A 23,573-nucleotide genomic window follows, 5' to 3' on the forward strand; every position below is an offset into this window, starting at 1 on the left:
AACCACCATCCAAAGACAACCAAAAGTGGTCAAACAGAACCACAAAAGCCATCAGTTCCATCTTAATGCCTCCCTCACCTATAACCCAGAAAACTGTATTTTTGCTTGACAGAAAGCTCTACAATAACAATGTAAAAATTTTTGATATGCTGCCAAAACATATGTTTTAGAAAAATACCAGTAGCAATGGGGTTTATTTATTATATTCTTTGAATTGAGAATGGAAAATACTACTAGCTGGAACCCGTGTTAGCGACCTAAAAGGAGGTCAGGAAAGAACAGGAAAAAAAAAAAAAAAAAGAGGAAAATAACCTGATTTTTTCCTGTTTAATGATAAAAAGCAAAAGCTCCACTACTGAGAGAAGACACTGCCTACAGCCTAGCTTTTCTTTCAAGGACACTGAACTTTGTCAAAGAGCAGGACACAGACTGTTTTACCAGCTATCACCCAGGGGCCGAGAGAAGTTTGAGGCTTTTCCTTGGGCTAGACGCCATGAAAACGTGTAAGTGACACAGTCCCTGCTCAGGAGAGCTTACAATCTAAAAAAGTAAAATGACATACAGGAGTATGGAAAAATACAGCTAAACACAAACAAACTTTGTATACATATATATATACAGTTACGCTTATAAAAACTATTAAAATAGCATTGCTACCTCTACCTGTCCCTCTCCCTAGCCATTACTTAGATGATTGCTTAATAAGGATCATAGGGGAAGTGGGTTTTAAGGAGAGGTTTCAGGGAGAAGGTAGTGGCCTTATGAATCAGTTCAGGGAGGGCACTCCATGCATACGGGACAGTGTGGAAGATGTCGTATAAAAAACTTAAAATTGTGCAGAGCAGCATTTCTCCAGGTCAAAAAATCAAATGTTGTGTGCAAGATCCCTATTTCCTGAGACAGAGACAGTGTGGGTACGTGAGTAACTTTTGGCCATTAAAAGGACAAGTGAAACCACTAACGTAGGACTACACTGAGGATGTGTTACTGGCCACATACTCTGTGGCTGCCAGTTAGCATAGTAACTGTGGGATGATATGGAAGGGTTTGGAAAAGAGTTGGATACAAAGAAGGAAAGAAAGGCAAGATGAGACAAAAGGAAGAAATGTGGGGAGTATTTTCAGATGTAGTCTTCTGCTTGAGTTCTTAGTGTGTTTGCAATTTATTAACTAAATAACTAAAAAACATATACAATAACTAATGTACATTTGACACCATAAAATAAACTGGACCATATGCCAACATTTACATTATGTTATTATCCTTCACTATGGAAAGGTGAGAAACAGTTTAAACAAGAGACAAAATGCTTCCCCTTACCCTTCTTCTTCCGTACTGAAGCTTGGAAATAGAAAGGGAATGAACTGTGAATCAATTCTGAAGGTAATTTTATATGCTAAATCCTTGTCTGTTATTTTGAGCACAAACATTTTTCTTCTATCTAAGAAGTCAGTCTCTCCCTGCTAACCTGTACTATGCATGAACCTATCAAACCACTGTAGATAAACAGCTTGGCAAAAGCCCAGTTTATCAGGGTTTATACATGAACTGTAAGAAATTGCTCCCCTGCATATAGTAGGGATACATGTACGATGTTTCTCTACATTCTTTTTAAAAAGTAGTAACTGGGTCAACTTAATGAAATTATTATAATAGAGCATTTTAATATCTTTGCAGATTGAAGTGGAAAGGAATTGCTAGCAGATGTTATCTGCCATATTTTGGAATAATTCATTTGAAAGAGAACAACTGAGATGGTCTGCTCAGTATTATGGAGAATGGGGCAGCTAAAAGTCAGTTAATAAAGCTGTAAGTAGAGTTCAGAGCCAGGCAAAGAAAGTGACTGCAAAGACTGCAAGGTGTATAAATTAAAAAAAATAAATAAATAAAAAATCAAGTTGTTTAGCTTAGCTAGGAAAACTGACAAAAATATATACTCTAAGGGAAAACAAATTGGGAATTTCTATTTAACATTTTCTTATACTACATAACAAGGGACATTCAATAAAATTAAAGGCATCACATTTAAAACCAATAAAAAGGAAATACATCTGTACACAGCACATAATTAGCCTGTGGAATTCATTGCCACGAGACATTATTGAGACCATGAGCTTCTTAAGTTCAGAAAAAAGATTACACATATATTGATGAGAACATCCACAGTGTTCTATACATACTTCCTATTTATTTTGTACATATATTTTATAAAACAAATGTTTATTCTTTAAATAGTTTAATGGACATAAAAATGTGGGTGTTCTCATAGTTTATACAGATGTCCAATATATACACATATACATATAAAGATATATAAATTATATATATATACACACATACAATTGCGTTTTACGTCAGAAGACAACTTTTAACTGATGATAGTGAGAACATTATCTCTTTGGAAACTTGTTCAGTTGTTGTGCAATTTAAGAATTCTTGTTCCTTCTACTAGTAGTCCTTTTACAGGACAAATATTAAAATAGGTAGATCACAGATGTTATTTATAACAGTAGTCATAGTTTGCTAAGATCGCAAATGTTCACAGTATCATGTGGAACTGGTATTTATAGCCGTTAGGAAGATGGTAAATATCTGCCATGCTCCAGTATTACTACTTAGGGGACTTACACTTCTGGAGCATGTTTTAGGACTATTCTTCAGAATAGTAAAGTCTTGCCACCGTAATATTTGCCCCATCTGGATAAAGATATGGGTGGGAAACTTGCTTCAAGATTCAAGTGTGTCCTATGGCTGCTAGTCACAAAAGTTGCAGTGGTTTCTGCTAGCCAATGAGACCAAACAGCAGAACAAGTGCTATTTGCTGAATTAGGGGATGAGTAAGATAAATTGCAATGCTCTTCATTGCAGAGGTGACTTTACTGTTAATAAGTGACTTTCCCCTACAAAAGAGTGCTGCTTCTCTCTGCTTTAAGAACAGTACATACTATGTAAGACTGAAAAGTAAGAGAAATACAAGATATATTCTCAGAATATCCTCATTTTGAAAGTGATTTGCAGAAGGGAATAACGAGGGGGAAAAATGGAACCTAAGTATTCCTGCATCCTTGGGAAAGTTTGTTGACAAACCAGCAATGTTTTACAGCTTGCTAGCACTCCATGCAAGGAAAACAAATCAAAACATCCCAAAATAAAAAAAGTGTGCAGAAATAATATTTCACATTTTAATTCTGTAAGAAAAATTATGGAGCATTCACAATGTGCTGAAAACTTTGGTCAGGCTCCTAGAGTTCTTCTCATGGGCTAACTGAATTTTCTGAGCTCAGTTAGGGATAAATAATCAGGATGTTTAATTTAGTCTTCATTTGGTTGTTATGCTGCAGAGAAGACAGAAACCGTTCCTGCACTGCTTTGTCGGTCAGAGCTCCCACTGAAACTATGTGTCTTCTGACTCGCTAAAGGATAGATGGGGTCCATCTGCCCCAGAAAAAATTGACTTATATCGAAAAATTGTAGCCATTTATCCACAATGCTTTGATTCCCTCAGGTTGGCCTTCATATGAGTCTATGCCAAAAATAAAAATGATTACAAAACGTAAGTATTTAAATCAATTATTTCCACAGCAGTGGAAAAATTAGCACTGCTGTATTATTCTTCAATGAGGGACGTGGTTTGTTTTTACACCAAACATCATTTGCTAAACACACTATTCTGGTGAAATAACCATATATTTATATACCTTGGACTTTTCTCTTTGTATATGCAGTCCATTCATAACATATTTTTTAGTCTAGGTGCAGAAATTCTACTTTTTAATGACCTAACAGATAAAAATCAGGGAGGAAAAAAAAAGAAAAAAGAAAGAAAGAAAAAAAAAAAAGAACTGTTACTTTCCTCACTTTCATAAAATAAAAAAAAAAAAATTCCCAAAGAATTATGCACATTTAGAATGTGGATGTTCAAGTAAAGGAATCTACAATCACATTTCTTAGAATTAGCAAAGCAAATAAAAGACTGAATGCTCAATACTTTTATTACCAATAGTGAGGAGAATTAATCTCATATCATGCACAAAAGTCAAAGTGACATCATTATATACAGTTTTTCAGATCAGAGGCTAATGAAAACAGGTTGAAGTTGAAGCTGCTTTAACACTGTCAGCTTTTTTAACAACAGCTTCTGGCAGCTTACCTTTATCCACTAATGAGAGGCCACAGAAATTTAAAATAAAACAATATTAGATGAACTGAAAATTTAGAAAGCAAAGCTAACAAAATATGATACGGCATTACTTTTTAGTAAATGTGCCAAACTTTGATGATGCATAAAAATGTATCAACATTCTCTTGCATAGCAGTAAAGGCACAAGTTTTTAAAAAATTATTCATGCAAATCATGCATATTTAAATCTCCAAAGATGCAGCATTCTTAAAACCCTTTCTGCTCTATATACTGTACACAGTGCAGTTCTTTTAAATCAATTGAACGCAACATATATATATATTTAAATTTCTATTATCCCAGCATGCTTGTCAAAAAACACTTTCTTACCAAGCTCTTCAAGCTCTGAGGTCATTGACTTAGACCGCAAGGTCAGTGCAGTGGTTGGAGCTCGCTTAGGCGGTGGTGGGGCTTTGCATTAAAGAGAAGGATATACAGTATAAGTAAATATACATCTCTTAACCACTATATTCACATACACAATTTCAGATTTATTTAAAAGAATATGCCACATTAAATAAGGTAATATTAAATACGTACATGCAGAGGAAAAACCCTGAGATGCTTTTCAGGTACTGAATTTCTGTACTGTTTCTACTTTTAGCGTAGGTTGTTTGACACATCAGCAAGCTTTTATATAACAGGATACATAGAAACAGTTAAAGCTAAATAACTCTGCCCTTCTATTTTTCAGCAGGAAAAAGGCTTGTTAGAGAAAGTGCCTCACAGCAGTTGTGCCCCTCCTTCTAAGAAATGTACATAGCTAAAAATCTCCTGGAGACCAGCCAACCTCTGCCAGATTAATTTCATCTTTGAAGAAACTGTTAAATCTGAGAAATACAAGAAAGAAGATTCAAATTTATCTCTATAGTCACAGTGAGACTAGGGAAAACAGGTGATTCTCAGAATAAGTAAGACAAAGTAGATCTTAAAATATCAAGTCAATCAGTTAGCACAGAACAAGCATCTATTTTAGTATCCTGATAACCGATGTTTTATGATAGCTTCAAATGTATCCAAACCAAAGAATATATTACAATAATCCACTCCAGAGGTCAGAAAGGAGACTAACATCAGAAAAGATTATGGTAATGTTGGCAGAAAAGCAGGAGGTTTCCAGCAAGTAGAAATGGTGCTGGGACACCAGGAAAAATTAAGGATTCTGATGTGTTTTGGTCAATAACGTACATGATGCTACACCATTCTGACAACAGGTGGCAAAGCAGAAAGAAAGAGTAATGGAGGGAAGTATAGCTGCCTTTCTGTATCAGCTATATCCACTATGTCAGTTTCATCTTTCCCTTGTTAAACTCTTTCATCTTTTCAGAGAGGCTCGAAAACTAAAAAATATAGCTCAGGTTTAATGTCACGTATGTGGTATCTACTGCTCAAGTATTGCAAATATAAACTCCAGTCTCGGCTCTGCTCTTGCCCAACAAGAGAAGTGACAGCAAATTTTTGAGGCATAAAATACTGGATTCTTAATTGAGGCTAAAGCTGCCACCACCATGAAGGAGACTGATGGCAAGCAAATCCTTCCATACAATTCCCAACTTAAAACGGCATTTTTCAGGTGAGAAGAAAGGCTTGCATCAAAAGAAGTAAGAAACTTGCATCAAAAAGGGTCAAGATGGAAAGGTGAATGTTTTTGGCATTTTGGCAAATGACATGTGACCAATAGAAAGCTCTGGAAAGATGGCAAAGAACTGGGGTGTGTTTTTATAGAAACAACTTATTCTTCCCTTTCTGTTGTATACAACAGTAGTTTTATGCAGTAGTTTTATGTAAGGCCAGTATGACACATCAAAAGGCAGAAGTGAAATGTTTATTTAGAATGTGCTAATGGTAATTCTATTAAGCTAAAATTTATGTAAAACCGGGTTTGGACATGATTTATTTTATTTTAATTTATATATATATTTTTTCCCCCCCAAGGTGCTATAAGTGGTTTTGTTTGTTTGTTTTGCTTTGTTTTTAAGAAGGAGATGTCAAGGACATACACAGTTTAGAAGGAAAGTCTTACGCCTGGACAAAGAGGGAGCCCTCTGGTGCCAGATCCCAGTCTGCTCTTGTGTTGAAAAGCCAGGTGGCTGTGAGTGACAATTCAAGAAACTGGTGGGAGGAACAGGAGTCTTCAAAAATGTGATGCTTCTGAATTGAACACTAGTTACTAGCAGCAATCTTTTCTGATTAATGATAATTATGAGGCCTAATAACTTCCCAGAGCAGCTTTTACCTGAGCAGATTCAGGAGCACCTAAGGTGAAGGAAATAGTGTCAAATATTTTTTTGGAGGGGTCTTTTTTTTTTTTTTTTTTTCCCTCTCTCTCTTACTTTTTTTTTTTTTTTTTTTTTGTGAAATTTTGCTGTTTTTTTTTTGGTGAAGTGGGGGTGGATGAGGTTTTCGTGGGGGGTATAGAACATTGCAATTCTTATGAGCATAGCCCAATCTTACTTTATAGGTTATCCCATAATCTCCATTAAAGTTAATATAGGAAAAAAATAGGCTTTTAAACTGGGGAAAAAAAAACTTTCCCTGTTTGTACTCAGACAATTATTTCCCAAAGTCTTTGCAGCACATGATACTGTACTAACCTCTCCTGGATCAGCTGCTTTCTTGTTAGCTGTAAAATGGCACAAATAGAACTTGAATGTTTTCAACTTATAGAAGGAGGAGGGGATTCTCCCTGACTGGAACTATCCTTCCACTTTGTATTCACCTAGAATGATTTGACCACTGTAGTGTACAGTTTTTCTATCAGAAATTTAGTCAAAATATATTACTTGCTTTTCCTATGCTCATAAAGTTCCCTTATAAAATGTTTTGCCAAATTGTAAGTTCTCAGTAACTTCAAATTAACCTCAAGTATGTATTGAATTTATTAATAAATACAAATCTGATCTTTGTGGATTTTCTACATCATTACTGCAAGACACTCACATCAAGAAGTTTGATTACAACATCTTCAAACAACGTAGCATAAAGATCCACAAAGATAGAAATTTCACGTCAAGCATGACAATGGAACACTATCCTTCTTGTCATGTAGTAACGTGTATGTCATCAGATTTAAAGTACTCTAAATTAAATAGCAGAAGACTATTTCAAATTTAAAAAGGGAAATTTATAAATCAGCATTTCTTGTTCCTACCCTATTTTCTATGGAGCAAGACTGGAAGGACTCCATTAGGAAAAGAGAAAAATGTACCTTTCTTTCTAGCTGTGTCATCTGGATCAAGATTCCTGGTTACTGTGACAACCTTTAGAACTAGATGATTGCCCCCTTGTCGAATCATGTTCACCACCTGCCTGTGGCCAACTTTCACTACATTCTCATTGTTAACCTGCAAAGACAGAAAATGTTCTTTTAGATCAAAATGCTGAAAAAAAATCTGTTTCAATTTTTAAACCCAGAAGGTAGAAAGAACAGGAAGATACAGAATTTCTAATTACTATCTTTTAATAAAAATAAAAATTATATAGACAATATAACAGTAGAAGAAAAGCTAACTCTTCATGAAATATGAAATTAATTTGCCTATAATTACCAGTTAAACAAATCAACAAAAATAAAAACAAAACCAAAACAAAACACAAAAAACACAAAGAATTTAAACAAACCTTTTCCTTTACATATTTTATTTGCAACTATTAGTGTGCTACAACTCTGCATTTCACACACTAAAATATTTTCTTAAATAATAGTCATTATTTACCATGGCATTATGCACAAATGTTTTATATGCATTTTTCTCTCTAATTTAACCAATGATATATTTAGAAGTTTTTCCCTTTAGATCATCCAAGAAGTTAGATTTTCACTCCTGAAATGAACTCTCAGATTCAAGAGGCATTCTTTTATTTGATGCACTTTTTTCCTCATTTTCCAGTGTTTTCCTTCTGTGAGTTTCTGGAAGGATCTGATATCTAGGAAGCAAAGGCAACAGGGCCATAGCAGTCCAAAATAATTTTCCTGGAGAAAGATGAGTTAACCATATGAAACACTTACCATCTATTATGGTCATGCCAATTAAACTTTAAACCACATTCAACATTCAACTTTAAAATATATACTCTCCAGGTAACTCTTACTACTACAGCAAGATTTCTGCTCTATAATATTTCTTCTTAGACGTAAAAGAAAGCATAGGTGTAAAAATCTGTAAATAAGCATGCATAAAAGTAATATTTAAAATTTGTTTACACAATCTATAAGGAGTCACTTAGAGTTATTTGAAATCTGAATGATAGCAGCATTATAAGACTGAAATCCTGCATGTGTTACTGGAACATAAATGATATTAAGGAATAGAATCATTGAAGAGATGTTGCCAGAATACATGCTGGGAATTTGATCTTTATCCAAAATTCAACTGACTCAGTTATATTTCACTGAGATCACTCAGTGCCTTACAAAATGAACAGTCATTTTCAAAGTAAGCAGTTTTAGCCTCCTCTATTTATTCTGACAGGCTGGGCATCTCACACTCAAAAGAATTTACAGTTTAAAGCAAAATCTCTCATTAAAGGTTGTTGCTATTTAGCAGAACAACAAGCGAAAGAAAACCCTTTCCAACTAGAAATCATATTTTTTTTCATACATGAAAATCTTGACCTTTTCAGTGTTTAGATTAGACAAGAAGCATTATGACAAAATAATGTCTTAGCAAACCATATTTTCAAAGCAATGCTACAGTCAAAAGTCTCAAAGCACTACTCGTGTACTATGTCTGTAAGCCTGAGATGCCTTTTGAGATTTTTTTGTTTTCAGTTTCATATAAAATGACATAGATGCAGCACATGCTGAGCATCCAGACCTGCTGAGCAGGCAAATATGAAGTTCTCTTATTCTGCAGATGGAGGATATAAATAAGTATTGATGTGAATAGGACTGTTGATGTTTTGTTGTATTTTACACCTTCTTAGCATCTGCTACTTAATGCCAAGATACGGTATCTACATGTATTTAGCCAGACCAATGGCATCTGCATTTAATTTGTCTAATGCATTTTAGCAAACAGAGTTATCCACTTGCTTCTGAAAGACCTTCCAGTATTAAAACCTCAACCAGGTAATCCTTTTCCACAGAAAAAAAAGTTTATGTAATTCAAAACTAGAGTTTGCATCAACTCTATTTTTGCTGGAGTTAAAATTTAAGGACAAAAGTCTGTAAGGATTAGAATATATCCTCTAATGCTTCCAAAAAATAAATAGACCTCCAAATAAAACAAAAGTTAAAAAAAAATAATCAAACATGTACACTTCACTAATGTAAAGTGATAAATGTGTAAAATGATAAACAGCTTATGCAGCATACCATCTGTTCGCATCATTATGTGCAATGATATTTAACATTTAGAGCAAGAGCAAATATATATGGCATTTTTAAAAACTATATCAGAAACAGAACCTCTAAACGACTGTTTATAACAGTTATTTAAAATGCACAGTTACAAAAGCTGGTACCAAAAAGATTTCTATTACAAAAATAAAATATTGATAGGAGATCTAAAGATTACTTAACTCAGAATTTACAGAAGTATTTGTTAAGAAAAGAACTATGAAATCAGCAGAACAATACATCTTCACCATGTTTAGCACTTCAGTGGGTAAAACTATAGCATGATTAAAAAAAACTATGATAAAATCAGGATTGTGAAAAGCTTTTAAAGAGCTCAGATTTCAGCCACAGATTCTCTATTTCTTTTAACCCTCCTCAGTATTCTATATATCAGCTAAATGGTTGTAGAAATGGACATTAAATCATACCACACCAGAGTTCTTGCATGATTGTTTGATAGTTTCAGTCTGATGTTACTCAGCAAAACTTTTTCAGGTATGAATAATATGATGATACTGTCTCTCTGCTTCCCCTTCAAACTTTGAAAGTGGAAAGATGACTACTCTGTCTCATCTACGTTTTGTAAACAAGCTGAGGAAAGTAAATTTTTATAGTCAAGAAAATACTTAGGTATCTATTTCACCTGTGCCAATTCAGTTAATAATAGCATGTGTATTTGCTATTCAATGTGATCATAGTCTTTGAAATATAACAAAAAATATTTTTGCTTCTGGTTTCAAAGTGTTTAGAAGGATATTTCATAAACAAACTAGCAAAGTTAGTTTGCTGGCACAGATTTCTATTTCTCCCTCTTCTTCAACCCAATCTTTCAGCATATTCTCTGTGATTTTTCATTGCCAAACCTAAAGTTATTATTTTCCTTCACCTCTTCCGCAAAGCTTTTTTTTTTTTTTTTTTTTTTTTCCCCTCTCTCCACAGAACTATCTTTGCCCCATCCTTCGTAAAGGAGGCCTCAGGACATAATATTCTTGAAATTCACACTCTGTTGTCATATGGTTAAAACTGTTCAGTAGGCTGGAAGTTAATTTGAGCAATTTGAGAGAATTTGAGAAATAATTAATGAAATAATATGACCTCATAAATGTTATGCCTTTAAAAAATAACCTAAACCAGAAGCCCAAGAAACTCTCAAGCTGAACATATCCCACGGGATATGTATGAAATATTCTTGCAGTGGTTAAAAAAAAAAAAAAAAAAAAGAACACTTCTATGAATATCATGATTTTTTACTTCTATGCCTCAGTACCTTTTCCACCTTGTATAATCAATATACATCAGTTTTAAAGACAAGTACAGTGCTACAGGATGGGAAAATTATGACTTCAGAGCAAGCTGGAGACACAAATGATAAAAAATCAGAGCAGATATTTTTTTCCAGACAAAATAATTTCCTAGTTGTGTGGAGTACATTGTATTTCAATGTACTGAAATACTATTAGCCACACGAATTATAACACTGTTTTCAGATGCCCCATGTAACTTAACCTTGTGTGAACCACTCAGTGAGAAAGATTAGATGAAGCTGAACAGGCAGCAATAGCAGGTGAGAGAGATTTCCACCTAGCCTTTGCCCCAAGTGATGCACCACTACTAGTTAGCTGACAGCTTACAATGGTTAACACAGATGAAATGCAAGCAAAGTGATGCTCATGCTGGTGATCAGTATTTGAGAAGATATAGGTGGACCAGCTGTAATTAGAGGTACACACAGCTGGCTAATCCAGGTACTTCTGGATACATTTAAGGCACTGCATTTTCATACAAGACAGAAAATAACACTTGCCATCACTTCCACATAGTTATGCAATTTCATTCCTTTCCACTGGATGGTGGAATCAGTTATTCACACACTTGCCATTTCATGGGTTTCTATAGTAATGCAATATACTTGAACATGAGACATTCAGTTCTCCAAGATTAAAAGCAGTGTGCCGTGTCTTCTCTCCAATCCCCACTACTGCCACCACAGCAGACAGGTTTCTTTTCCCTCCAGCACCCTTTTGAAGAACCCACAACAGTGCAGTGCTCTGGGGCTTGCATTCAAAGTGCTTCACATCTGGAGTTCACACTTGCTTAAAGCTCCAAAACAGAGACTTGGATCAACAATGATGTTCCTCTTGCATGAAGAGTTTGGAACACCACCAATGAAGAGTTCTCTCCCCAACTTGGGTTTTCTCTCAAGTGGTAATTCAAAAACGTAGAGTAAATCAGGGACAAAGACCACCGACCATCACAAATCTCAGTATGTTTAATATCCACGTCTGCCACTCTGACCTGACCTTACAGAGCATTTCTACATAGCAACATCTAACACATAAACACACAAAAAACAGTAAGAATCATAAAATTTTATTTAATTATATATAATGAAGTTGTCTCCAAGGGCAAAATATCAATCTGGTAATCATTATTTTTCCTGTGTGAAATATTCCCTACATGAAAGCACCCTCCACAGAAAAGATAATATATGAACACCCATGACATCAGTAAATTTATTCTGAACCTTACAAAGAAAAAGATGTTCCTGTTGAGGCAATCTTATAATTCTGATAACATCGGACAGAAGCACACAGGACTAGGAATGACAATAGTTTATGAAATGGAAGAAGTTTTGAAAAGGATGAAGATATGCTAGAAATTGGTTTACAGTGAGTCTGAATGGAAGTCATTTGACGGGTGACTTCAAGAGATGTACTGAAGCTGAAAAGGGCACCAGAACTGATGGCATGAAGCCAGAAGCAAAGGAGAAAGACAGAATCAGGAGTTAAAGGGAGACGACAGCTCCCAGCACAAAGGAGAGGAAACAGGGATCTTCTCTCCTGGTCCATCTTTACAAAGACATTCTAGGTGATCTCAAAGGAAACAAAGAGCTTAGATATGAAACAGTAAGAGAGAGCACTACAGGTGCATGCAAGTCAGTGTAGCCAGACAGAAACTGATAAGAGGTATAGAAAATTGTAAACTACTTGTTTCAAATATAATTGCATTCACACGTTTCTAACTGATCACTATACTGCCCACAGGGCAGGCTGTATTTACTTTAGAAGCAGCAAGATTAGAGAAAGGATTACCCTGAAATCTGTTCAGGATTTTTCTTAAGATTAACCTTTCACACACACGGGCGTGTACCTCCCAAAATGTTCACTTCCATGTTTTAAAGAAAATGGAATACCATATTATTCTTTACAGTACTCATTCCACACAAGAGCTACTGTTGGGTGTCTGCTCCCTTTTTTGGCCAATATTTGATTGTAAACAGACTCTTTGCTATGTAAATACATGTATCTAGTGAACTTATCTGAGCAAATTTAGGGCAGGAAAGTAGAATACTGTTATTTAAAAATATGGATTTTTTGGAACAGAACACTGGATGGTTCATAGATGTCCGGGAGATGCTGGGGTAGATTTTATGGATATTGGTACAAGCTGCATAAAAGCATTTTTTCTGAAATGCGTAACCTTGAAAAAGGTTGGAAAATAAATAAAATAAAATAAATTAAAATAAAATAAAATAACCTGCACATGGTAGGATAGCAGATGTATGAGCTGGAACATATTCACCAGCGCAGCCTTCCCGTAGGAAGGTGCAAAAGAAAAAAACACTACCAGAGAAAGAGACCTATACAGATTTTGTTCTATTAATAATAATTAAAAAAATCCTAATTTCTTCAATACATCATGTAGCATCCTAATCTTTCCATTATCAAAACATTGTGGAAAATGTAGTCAGTCATTTCCACCAGTAAGTAAAGAGACAAAACCTTGTAATTTCATTCACAATGACCGCTGCACAGGTGCAATGGTGAATAAATTCACCCTGCGGTTGCAAATGCACATTCTGTCAAAATAAACTTCTCAGAAGCTCTTCCCATCCACTGAACTACTTGGAAAACAGAACAAAACAAAACAAAACAAAACAAAAACAAAGAAACAACAAACAATCCTCCCTGTTATACATAGCTACATACCCCAGTCCATGCAATCTTTAAAAATCCACCACTTCTGTAAACATTTAACATATGGTAAGCCCATTACAATTGGTACCAGCAAAATAAACAGCAGACAGGTAATTCAGGAGGCTCAAATGATACTTTTGCATGTGCACTGTTGTGCACATGACACTGTCTGAGCATGTCACAAACCAGCACGAATTTACCATCTGTGAAATATTCTTGTTCTGTAGATCAAAATGTGGAACAAAGACACAGTGACCTAGACAGTCTTTGGGAAGTTATTCATTTGTTATTTATATCTGCAGTGCTAACCTAGGAGTCAGTTACAAGGCTGTTTTATTTACTGAAAGCCAGCAACTGCTCTTGGTGCTTATGGCTGTGCTGGTCTTAATCTCTTTGTGAAGGGCCAAAGCAGTATTTAGCCCAAACTCAGACCATGTCCTGAATTTGCGCTCTACAAGTGTATTCAGTGTCAAAAAAAGTCTATTTGCTTCAGGCTGAAAACTATAAATTTGTGCTGAATGGTTAATATTTTAAACAGTGCTTACTTCTGTTTTCTGTACTGTAATCTTGCATCATCACCAAATACATGAAGAGCACTCAGTTAGACTGTCTATGTTGAAAGGACATGAAATTTTAACAATTTCTGTAGGCAACATACTTTTCCCTGAGTATTACAGGAAAGGAATGACTGGATAAATTTGCTGGTAAAATTTGGAGACCCAAATGAAGAGGCAAGTCAAAAAGGTTCATGTCAATTTATTTGAACTAGTCCTGAAACTGGTGTGGAATAGTCTCTGGAATATCCTTAAGAAATACCTAATACAAAAAGGACATTAGCTGACATTCTGAGCTCTAACGCAGACTTCTTTGATTGTTGCCAGGTTTTGATCATATCCTCTCTAATCTAATTTAGTGCAAAAGATGTTTCAGAGATTTTATGCACCCTTTTTTAGTGCCTCATAAAAGGCACTAACAACAACACCTTTACAGAGCCAAGAATACAAGCTTGTGGAAATATAGCTGAAATTCTGCATAAGTAGATTTTTAATAACAACCCACTTGCTTATATATTTCCCTGGACTGATGGCTGTAAAGCAAGGGAGGGTGTAAAGAAGACAGCCAGGTTCTTAGTCGTATTCCGTAATAGGACAAGAGCAATGGGCCCAAACTGAAATATAGGAAAGTCCAGTGAAACATAAGAAAAAATGTTTTTTAATGCGAGTGTGGTTGAATAGGCCAACAGGTTACTCAGAAAGTCTGTGTAGTTTCCATCCTTGGATGTACTCAAAGCCCAGCTGGGCATGGTCCTGGGCAACCTGCCGTAGTCGAACCTGCTTTGAGCAGAGAATTGGGCCAGGTGACCTCCAGAGGTGACTTCCAGCCCCAACAATTCTGTGAGTCTATGGGGTTTGCTTAAAAGAAAACATACCACAGAGAAGTACAGCCTTGCAGAAAAAGTTCATATACATTACAGGAAAAGTATCAGAACCGCTAGTAGCAATAACACAGTAAAAGTTTCTTCGCATAAGCTCAAATACTGTGGTAAACAAAGAAGATATAAAATGTCTGAAGGAAAACACCCTGTGGAGATACTATGTCTTGAGGTTTTATACTTCTTCCTGTCATCACACCCTTAGGATGGAAGCGGGGAAATATTACTTTGCTCCTCCAGCTCCCATGGCAAGGGAAGGCGTCCAGCCACCCAGTAAAGAGAGCCACCCAGTGCCCACCTGCAGCAAGGGGAGCAGACTGAAGCACAATCCACCTGGTGAGACCTTGGGTCCTCAGGACTGCTCCAGCCAGGCACCAGACCCTTCTTGCAATAGGCTGAGCAGCAGGTAAAAGTGTTGTCTCCTGAACTGCCACAGGAATCTGGGCTCTGCCTAGAGATTGCTGAGCCATGCTGCTGAGGAAAGCTTGAGCCTGCGCTTCACTGTACTCTAGCGTAGTACCAGTTCTTCAAATCTTCAGCTGTGCTTGGGAACATCTATTTCTGCTAGAAGCATGGGAATGAGGAGGCATCTCAGATCCTTAACTCCAGACTCCTTTGTTGTCATGGCAACAGCATCACAAAATTTATTTCTCAACATTTAACCAAGCTCCATCTTGGAATTACTCAAATTTCTTGCCCCTGTTAGGCCCCAAACCTCTGCCATCTGATCTCATCCTAGGTCCACATGTGACTAGTTTATATTCATTATTATTCTTCTTATTTTTTTTTCTCCTCCTATTTGGACTGCTAGTAACCTAAATAACCATTAACCCTCTACTCTCCATGCATTCTGCAAGCAGACCAAGTGGAAGAAATTTCCTGTCTTGGCTGAACAAGAATTTTAACAATGACCTTTTTTCAGAAGAGTTGAGAATTTTGCTTGTGACCATGTACTTATATATACAAACAAATAAAGCACAACAAGGAAACACAGCTGAGTATTTTAATAGAACTTCTCTTATCCCCAGCTTACTTCCTTAAGCCTTAGCAGAAAAATTAAGTAATGGAAATGTATCAAAATGGTTACTCAAGAGCATCTTATTTTGTCCCATTAAAAACATTGCCAAGAAACAGAAAGCAACAGTATTGTTTCTGTGCAGAACTCAGTGGCTATGTTTAGTGTCAGAGCTAAATGAATGTAAGAAAATCAGAAGAGTTGAAGGGTACTGTTTCTCTTACCAATACCATGGTTTGACAGATGGAGCCACATAAAACTAGTATTTTAATCTAAATTTTTGCATTTTTAGTACCTATATTTGAACCAAAAGCTGTTGAAAGTAAGTAGCTGCTGTCCTCATGAGACTACATTATACAGAACATTTAAACATTGCTCAATTACTTGGACCCAGTCCTATTAAAAATAATTGTCTCCATTAATCAGTACCTGTTACTATTTTGAATCATTTGGCTTAAGTCACATTTCTTAGGAGAGGTTCAATTAACTTTATTGCAGCTGATTGAACTGCAGTGTACTGCAATCAATTAAATTACACATAGGATGAATTTGTCCAATGTCTTTCAGGTGTGAGAGGTGGCAGTTTTTCACGTGATAACTACTCTTAGGAAAAAATCAAGTGAATTCTGCACATCTCTTTGGCACTCTCCTACACAAACCTGAAAAGGTTTCAATTGCTGAGGAATCTTCATAAAAATAATACACCTAATAGCTATATACTGATACAGGGCAGTATGAGATTGTGACCTATCCTAGATATTTTAACCTATTTAAAAGAATGTGGCTTATATTCATTGAGTATTTAAGGGCCTGGGAATATCCAAGATGAACAAAAGAAGTCCACAGTCTCTGTCTGGACAGGTCTCTGACCACTTCTTAATTTCCTCACACCCAGAATGGTTATCAGAGAGGAGGCTTGCACTTGGAAACAGTATTTAGAGGTCCATAGCTAAAAAGAGAATCTGGGCACAATTTAAAATGTCACCTTTTTATTTTTATTTTTTTTTTTTTTATTAAACTTTCCCCTCTTCCTTCCCCACTGACCTGACAACTCAGGAGCATGCCAAAGCCAAATATTTCAACCATCTGGCTCGCAGTGATCCTTACAATGATGGTGGCCTAACATAACCACAGAAGTTGGATTTGACAAGCACTGACCCCTTGCTGTAGCTTTGTTGGTACTCTATTTATTTGTTATTCTTCTGGTCTTTTCAGCATGTATTTATTATTTTCAGCATGTATTTTGCATACCTGAATTTCATTACTACCTGATAGTTTGTCCACTTTCTGCTACATTTGCTTCTGTTTTTCTTAAAATAAACTGCATGAAGATAAGCTGATAAGTATTATTTGTGCAAATGTCCATGCTTTTTGAAAATATGTTCTAATTGAGAATTCAGTAAAATTAAAATTAAGTTTAAAGTGCAACAGAGTATTTTTCAAAAACAGATACCTTACTTTTAGTTTGTTTCTAGCTGATATAATAGCTTATAAATTATGATACATAGCCAGCTGACCTCTGAGTACCAAAAATAGCAAACTAGAGGTCACCCATATACTAATGATACATCTCCAGCATATCCAGATGAAATCATGCATGAAAAATCTGAAACTGCTTAACCATTGCAACCAGAAGCTGCTTTCACCTCATTTCTCTGACATATCTATTATCATCCACCTTTGCTGGGGTTTGTTTTGAGGTCAAGAGCAACTGCTTTTCCACATAAAGAAAAGAAATACAGCCTCAGCTGCACATTCAGGCTGTGGTTCTGCAGGAACAGTAAGTTTAACAGACTCTTGCTCCTCTGCATTCTCCAGTTGACCACCCACCTGCTGCTCTCATCAGCAGAGTCACTAATGCTTTGTGAGGCCCTTCCCATATCTTGACTTCAGAGGAAAAAAAAACAACAAACAAAACCAACACATAAATTATAATTTTAATCTGGATCATTCAAGTGAAATGGTTAACAGTGCATGGGTTCCCAGATTATCCTTATGATCTGACCGCCCAGCACAGAGGGAGGAGTGGTTGTCTGTTCAGTTGACAAGCCATGCCCAAGCATCCTGTGGCAGTGCTGTGCTAGCATACTCCCTGTTGCACCCCTCAGCTCTTTTGGGACAACTCTTTGCAGGGCCTCATGAAGAACAGGATTCACTTGGGACAGGCTGTGCTTCTAAGCCAGGCTTATTCCTAGAGCTATTTGCTGAGCAGCTTCACAAAACAGCTTTACCTGTGCAGCTGAGAGGGCGTGTGGGGACAGCAATGAAGATCAGAGGAAGCTGAAGCCAGCATTACTGCTTTGATCACCTGTGAAGTTACACCCTGAGAACAGCACTCAACTGCCTCACTCTTGCCTATGAAATGACTAAATGCTTCAGACCCCAAGTAAACAATTCCCAACTTAACACCTTATAAAAACAGGAGGTAATATTCAACGCTAAAAATACATCCTTTTTGAAATCATGAGCATGGTGGAATTATGCAAGCACTGAGAAGACAATGGATCTTTATCTGAATTCTGAATGAACCACTTGATAAGTATTTACAATAGCTAGAAGATAGCAGGCTGAGCGCTTCTATTTTTAAAACTCTGAATACCTACATTAAAGGCCATTAGGCAGAGAATGCTAAACTAGGTATCAAAATACAGATCTCTTCATGAGTATTAATAATGCAGTCTAATATTTCTTTTCATTAGGGAAGCATACATTAGTCAAGCAACACAGTTTAAAGTTAAACATTATACATGGACTGTAAACTGATCGGTTCTGTACGTTACAAAGATTTCCAGCTAAAGCCTTTACAGAGATGACACAGATATATTGACAGAATGTGTTGTCATCAAGTGCAGATAATCTATATTTCCTCCTCCCACATATAGTCACTTTCCAGAAAATGCATCTGCACTGGGAAGAATAAAAAATGTATTGCTCACGTATTTCTCTATATGTAGGAAAGCCTGATTTTAGAGCATACGGAGGTAATTCTTTCTCACGTTTTTTCAATGCACTCTGCCTTAAAGTCAGAATTGCTTGGAAGTCCTTTCGTAGGCCATATCTGATGTTGTTAAAACTCAAGAAGTAGTTAGGGTGTATATGATGGCATTTGCTGTACAAACATACAGTAAAACATTTATGTCTTAGATTGAGACCTGTAGACAATTACTATGTGCTTTACAGATACATGGTGCAAAGAAATAAAGGTGACCGAAAAGAGCCTTAAATAAGGAAACAAATGTAATCCAATATTCCTTATTCAGGTGTGAATATGCTGACTGTCTTTATAAAAGATCATGAAGAGGAGAACTGAGTCCAGAAACAACAGGAGCAGTTCCAGCTTGATTAGAGGCATAGACAGGGCCTCATAGTAAAGATACACAGACAGCGCTTCATCAAGTGCACTTTACTTGAAATCTGTCTTCAGTGATTAATGTTGGAAAGGAGCATGGCATGGCATTTTAATACTTACTAATACGTTACTATCTATAAGGACAGGACCACCAAGCCCGTGGGCAGGCCCGAGTTTTGCACTATTTGTTGTTCCAAGACCATTGCATGATTTGACTGTTATTTGCTCAGTCAAGTCACGCAGCTGACCTATACTACAGAAAGGCATCCTTCCGATCAACAAAGTCCTGATTTAATTACCTTTATCCAAATGCTCACTGACTTCAGTAGCAATACTGAGTCAAGAAATGGTAAACAGCTTATGCTTCTGGACCTCAGTCCTAGCTGCCTGAACTATTCAGACTGTAGTAACTGATGCAAATTAACCAAGTAATTTGCAGGGTTCAGGTCTGGAAGAAAAATAAACAAACAAACAAACATAAATAAATAAATAAATAAAATCATTGGGTTTTATTTTTGTGGAAAAAATAAAAAAGTTGGAGAAAGAGCAGTCAAGACAATCTCTTCTTGTACCAACCTCATGGTTCTAGCAGGCTGCCCACTACTAAATCTAAAGTTAACCTGCCCTAAAATCTTTAAGGGATAATAATAATAATTAAAGGCATTTAGATTTACAAATACTTGTACTGAAAAGAAGTCTAGGTTCATGGCCTTATCTGTGTGCATATATATATAAAAAGTACAATATCTGTACCTTTGTTCAGTTTGGAATTTCCTTCATCTAAGTAAAAGTTTATTCCATAGGAATGAATTTATGAGATTCCTTAATGCAGGAATGGGGGTCTGCATCAAAATTGCACTACAACCCCAATTCTGTCCAAGACTCACTTTGTGACTTTTAAGCCTGTGCTTCTGTTCAACAGCCTTGAAAAGCAGAAAATAACTAATCCACTAATCCATCGTAACATACCTAATCAGTCATCAGATGCTAAGGCTCTGTGGTGGTGGTGAAAAAAGATGGTGGTGAAAAACTAACAGATTTGATTAGGAAGCAGAATATATTATAAAAAACAGTAAGGGACAGTCTACTTTTGCATAGGATTGACAGAATTCACTAGGCGTATTCACAAAGGCAACAAGAAAAATTCTGATCATCCTACTTTGTACAAGAGTATCAGAATGTCTCTCTGTAATTATATCACAACTTCTAGGTACAAATACATAGAGCTATAAAAATCAACTGAACAAAAACTCAAAACCAACAGAAGGCAACTTTTCTGTTCTCTTTAAAGAAAACAAACTTGTTTATACGAGCAACTTTGTTAATTCATTATGAGTCTTTCTGCTACCACTTCAAAGCAGCAAAGTCCTAATTTACTCACTATGCACGCAGAGTGACATTTTTACCATATCATGCAAACAGCTTCTCTGTTAAGAAGGAATGATTTATTTTGGTTTGTGAACAACCATCTTAGAAGTACAACAGCAGACTCCTCAAAGCATTTTGTCATAGTGGATAAGAATTGCCATCAAACCTTTCATTAAATTTGATTTTATTTGTAAATAGTTAGAAGTAAAAATCTATTTTTACTGATCTGATGACTCATGGAGCACGAGGAAATTTTCTGGCCTTTAAAGCAGCTCCACCTAGCCTACACAGAATGCTAGTCCTAAGGCAGTATCCTTGCAAGCAAAAGGCAAAACCAGTTGAGCAATGCTTTTGCCTTATGCATTGCTCCAAGTCTGTGGGTGCCTGCAGTGGCAGTTAAGATGATGCAGCCTGTCCTTTGGAAACATTTGCTCTGCAGCAACACGGTCAAATTCTGTATCAAAACAAGCTGGAAACATTTCTTTAGAAATGCTTTTTTCCTCCTGGGTGGCCAAAAGGAACATAAACCTGCCCTCCTCTTTCTTTCAACAAGTAAAATTAGCAACAAAATTGCCTGCTTCACAAACAGAAGTTGGCTGTGCAATGTATTGGATGAATCAGTGCTGTTATGCACTGACATTTTAGGAACACACTGAATAGCTGTAAGATCGTATAAAAATGTAGCAACTCATCAAAAAGCGTATCGTTGAAATAAGCATGCCACAGAACAGCACAGACGTTGCGGAGAGGGAGACAAATGAAACATGAGTGAAAATAACAACAGTTTTTCTATCAGAAAACAGCAGACACACCCATAGCAGCAGTAATTTTGCAGACTTGTTATCCTGCCGCGTTTATTTCCATGCATTAAATTAAAAATAAACAAACAAACAACAACAAAACCCAACAAACTCAAAACATTCACAGATAGCAAAAGATAAAGATAAGCTTGGAGCTATATTAAATCTTTTGGAATGTGAATTAAGTCTAAAAACAAACAAAGACAGATCAGAAAAGAAGCTTAGAAAGTACGTACAGCAAAGGAAGAACAGAAAGGGATGCTACTGCCTTACACTGAAGGGCAGAATTGCTTAGTACTTCCAGAGGTAAGGATGGGAAGCTTGCATTTAAACACCAAATATTATGTAATCCTCTTACGATCTCGGTTCAATTGCTTTGTAATTAAGTATTGTCAAATAGATTTAAATGTCAACCAAGTTCTTATGCAAAGGTTTAGAACTTAAAGGCATTGTGGAATCAATAAAAACAGAAGTATTTTGTTTCCCACAAAGTTATAGTCATTAAAACTTGATGCCTAGGTGATTTGTATACTACTCTTGAAAGTGAGCTGGACACCTTCAGTGAGGCTCAGGAGCTCAGATTCCTTAAGTGCTCAGCAAGCTGCATCCCACTCCAAAGGAGGCATAACTGTATGCAAGATGTTGGGATGATTCCTGTGAACACTTGATGTGCCAAAGCTTAATCCTAAATCATCACCGACAGGGAAGGGCCAGACGAGTGCTCACTCCTGACAGCAATACAGATGGCAGGTTACGCACCACAACCCGACCACCTTCCTGAGTGCTGAACTCCCTGCTGGGCTGCTAAATCCTGCTTGGCCAGCACCAGCAAGGGCACTCCCAGCCAGACCCCCTGAGGAATTTGGGAATCAGCATGGGCCAAGGATCATTTCCAAGAGGCAGGATGGACAATGAGGCTGCCTTGCTTTGGAGGCTAATTCTAACTGTATGATAGTGCATTGTTCCATGCCAGCAGCCAGCCACACCAGAAAGCTTTATAATGCTTTAATCTACTAGCTCATGTGAATTTTACATGCTAGAGTGGTATCTGGGAAAAAGAACTTTGCTTTTTGCCAAGCATACATCAAGTAATCACTCTAGTAGTTACTGGTTTCATTTCATAGCTAACAATAACAATTTATTTAATGACATGTTGCTCACATGGCTTTGCAGTGTGATACACTCACATGTAAACAGAACTGTGAGAGAGAGGTACACACACAAGTCAGATGTGTGACTTCTATATGACTTTAAGGTAGCAATTGATTCTCCTTGCACACCATCTTTTTTATTGCAGCCTCTTAGCTCTCTGCTTAAATTGCCCCTATTACAGCAGCATAACAACATATTTCTCTCCAAATAGCTTGACCTAAATCAGTTTTGTCCCAGTTACTGACATTGACAAGTCATTCTGGTAATGCTAGTGGTACAATTGCAGAGTATCTTAATACTCTTTTTATTGATTTCCAGGATTTTCATTTAAACTACAAGGAAGGCAGACATGAAAGACCTGATTAAGATCCTGAGGTTTGACCATGTTAATAGGAAAGGTTTAGTTCTAGGAAACTTGCTGTAAAAAGTAGCCTTAATGTGCGTTACTCTCTCGTACTAACCTGCACCCCAAGCCCAGCACAGGCAGCACTGATGTGATTGGCCAAATCTGAGGCAGGATACTTTCTGCCAGTGTTTTCATTACTGCATGTTTGTCAGTCTTCATAGTGTCTTCCTGCAGGATACAGGAAAATCCTGATCCATAACCAAAGCTCCTGAGAGCTTCTGAAATTAAAGATATTTTTAGACATTCTAAATATATGTAGTCTGAAATAGTTAAGTGATGATCTGCTAAGAATGTATAGTTCCCTTCACACACATACATAATATATCTTTATCAATAAGAATATGTTTCTTAGCAAAGAAGCTCAATTTTGTCCAGAGAAATAGAGAAAAATGTAGGTGTGCATTTGACAATATATGAATGTACCAGAAACAACTCAGCTAATAGGCATGGGGACAGTGAAAACTGTGGTGTTCAGAGGCAGCAAATTAAGAATAAATAAATAAAGCTTGCAAAATATGCCACTAATCAGTCCTTAATGTTTTCTAAGTGAGAA

At 36.4% G+C, this 23,573-nt stretch overlaps 1 protein-coding gene across 3 annotated transcripts in view; it reads right to left on the reverse strand.

The window, feature by feature from the left end:
• SHANK2 (SH3 and multiple ankyrin repeat domains 2) overlaps positions 1-23,573 on the reverse strand; it is a 348,938-nt gene that overhangs the window by 36,558 nt on the left and 288,807 nt on the right. For all 3 annotated transcript variants that reach the window (XM_082761588.1, XM_082761589.1, XM_082761590.1), the window contains 2 exons: positions 7,389-7,524; positions 4,511-4,591 (listed from right to left, as the gene is read on the reverse strand). In XM_082761588.1, the coding sequence (XP_082617714.1) occupies positions 4,511-4,591; positions 7,389-7,524 (217 nt within the window). The remainder of the gene's footprint in view (positions 1-4,510; positions 4,592-7,388; positions 7,525-23,573) is intronic.

This window comes from Aythya marila, assembly GCF_965140915.1.
Source record: "Aythya marila genome assembly, chromosome: 5".
NCBI lineage: Eukaryota > Metazoa > Chordata > Aves > Anseriformes > Anatidae > Aythya > Aythya marila.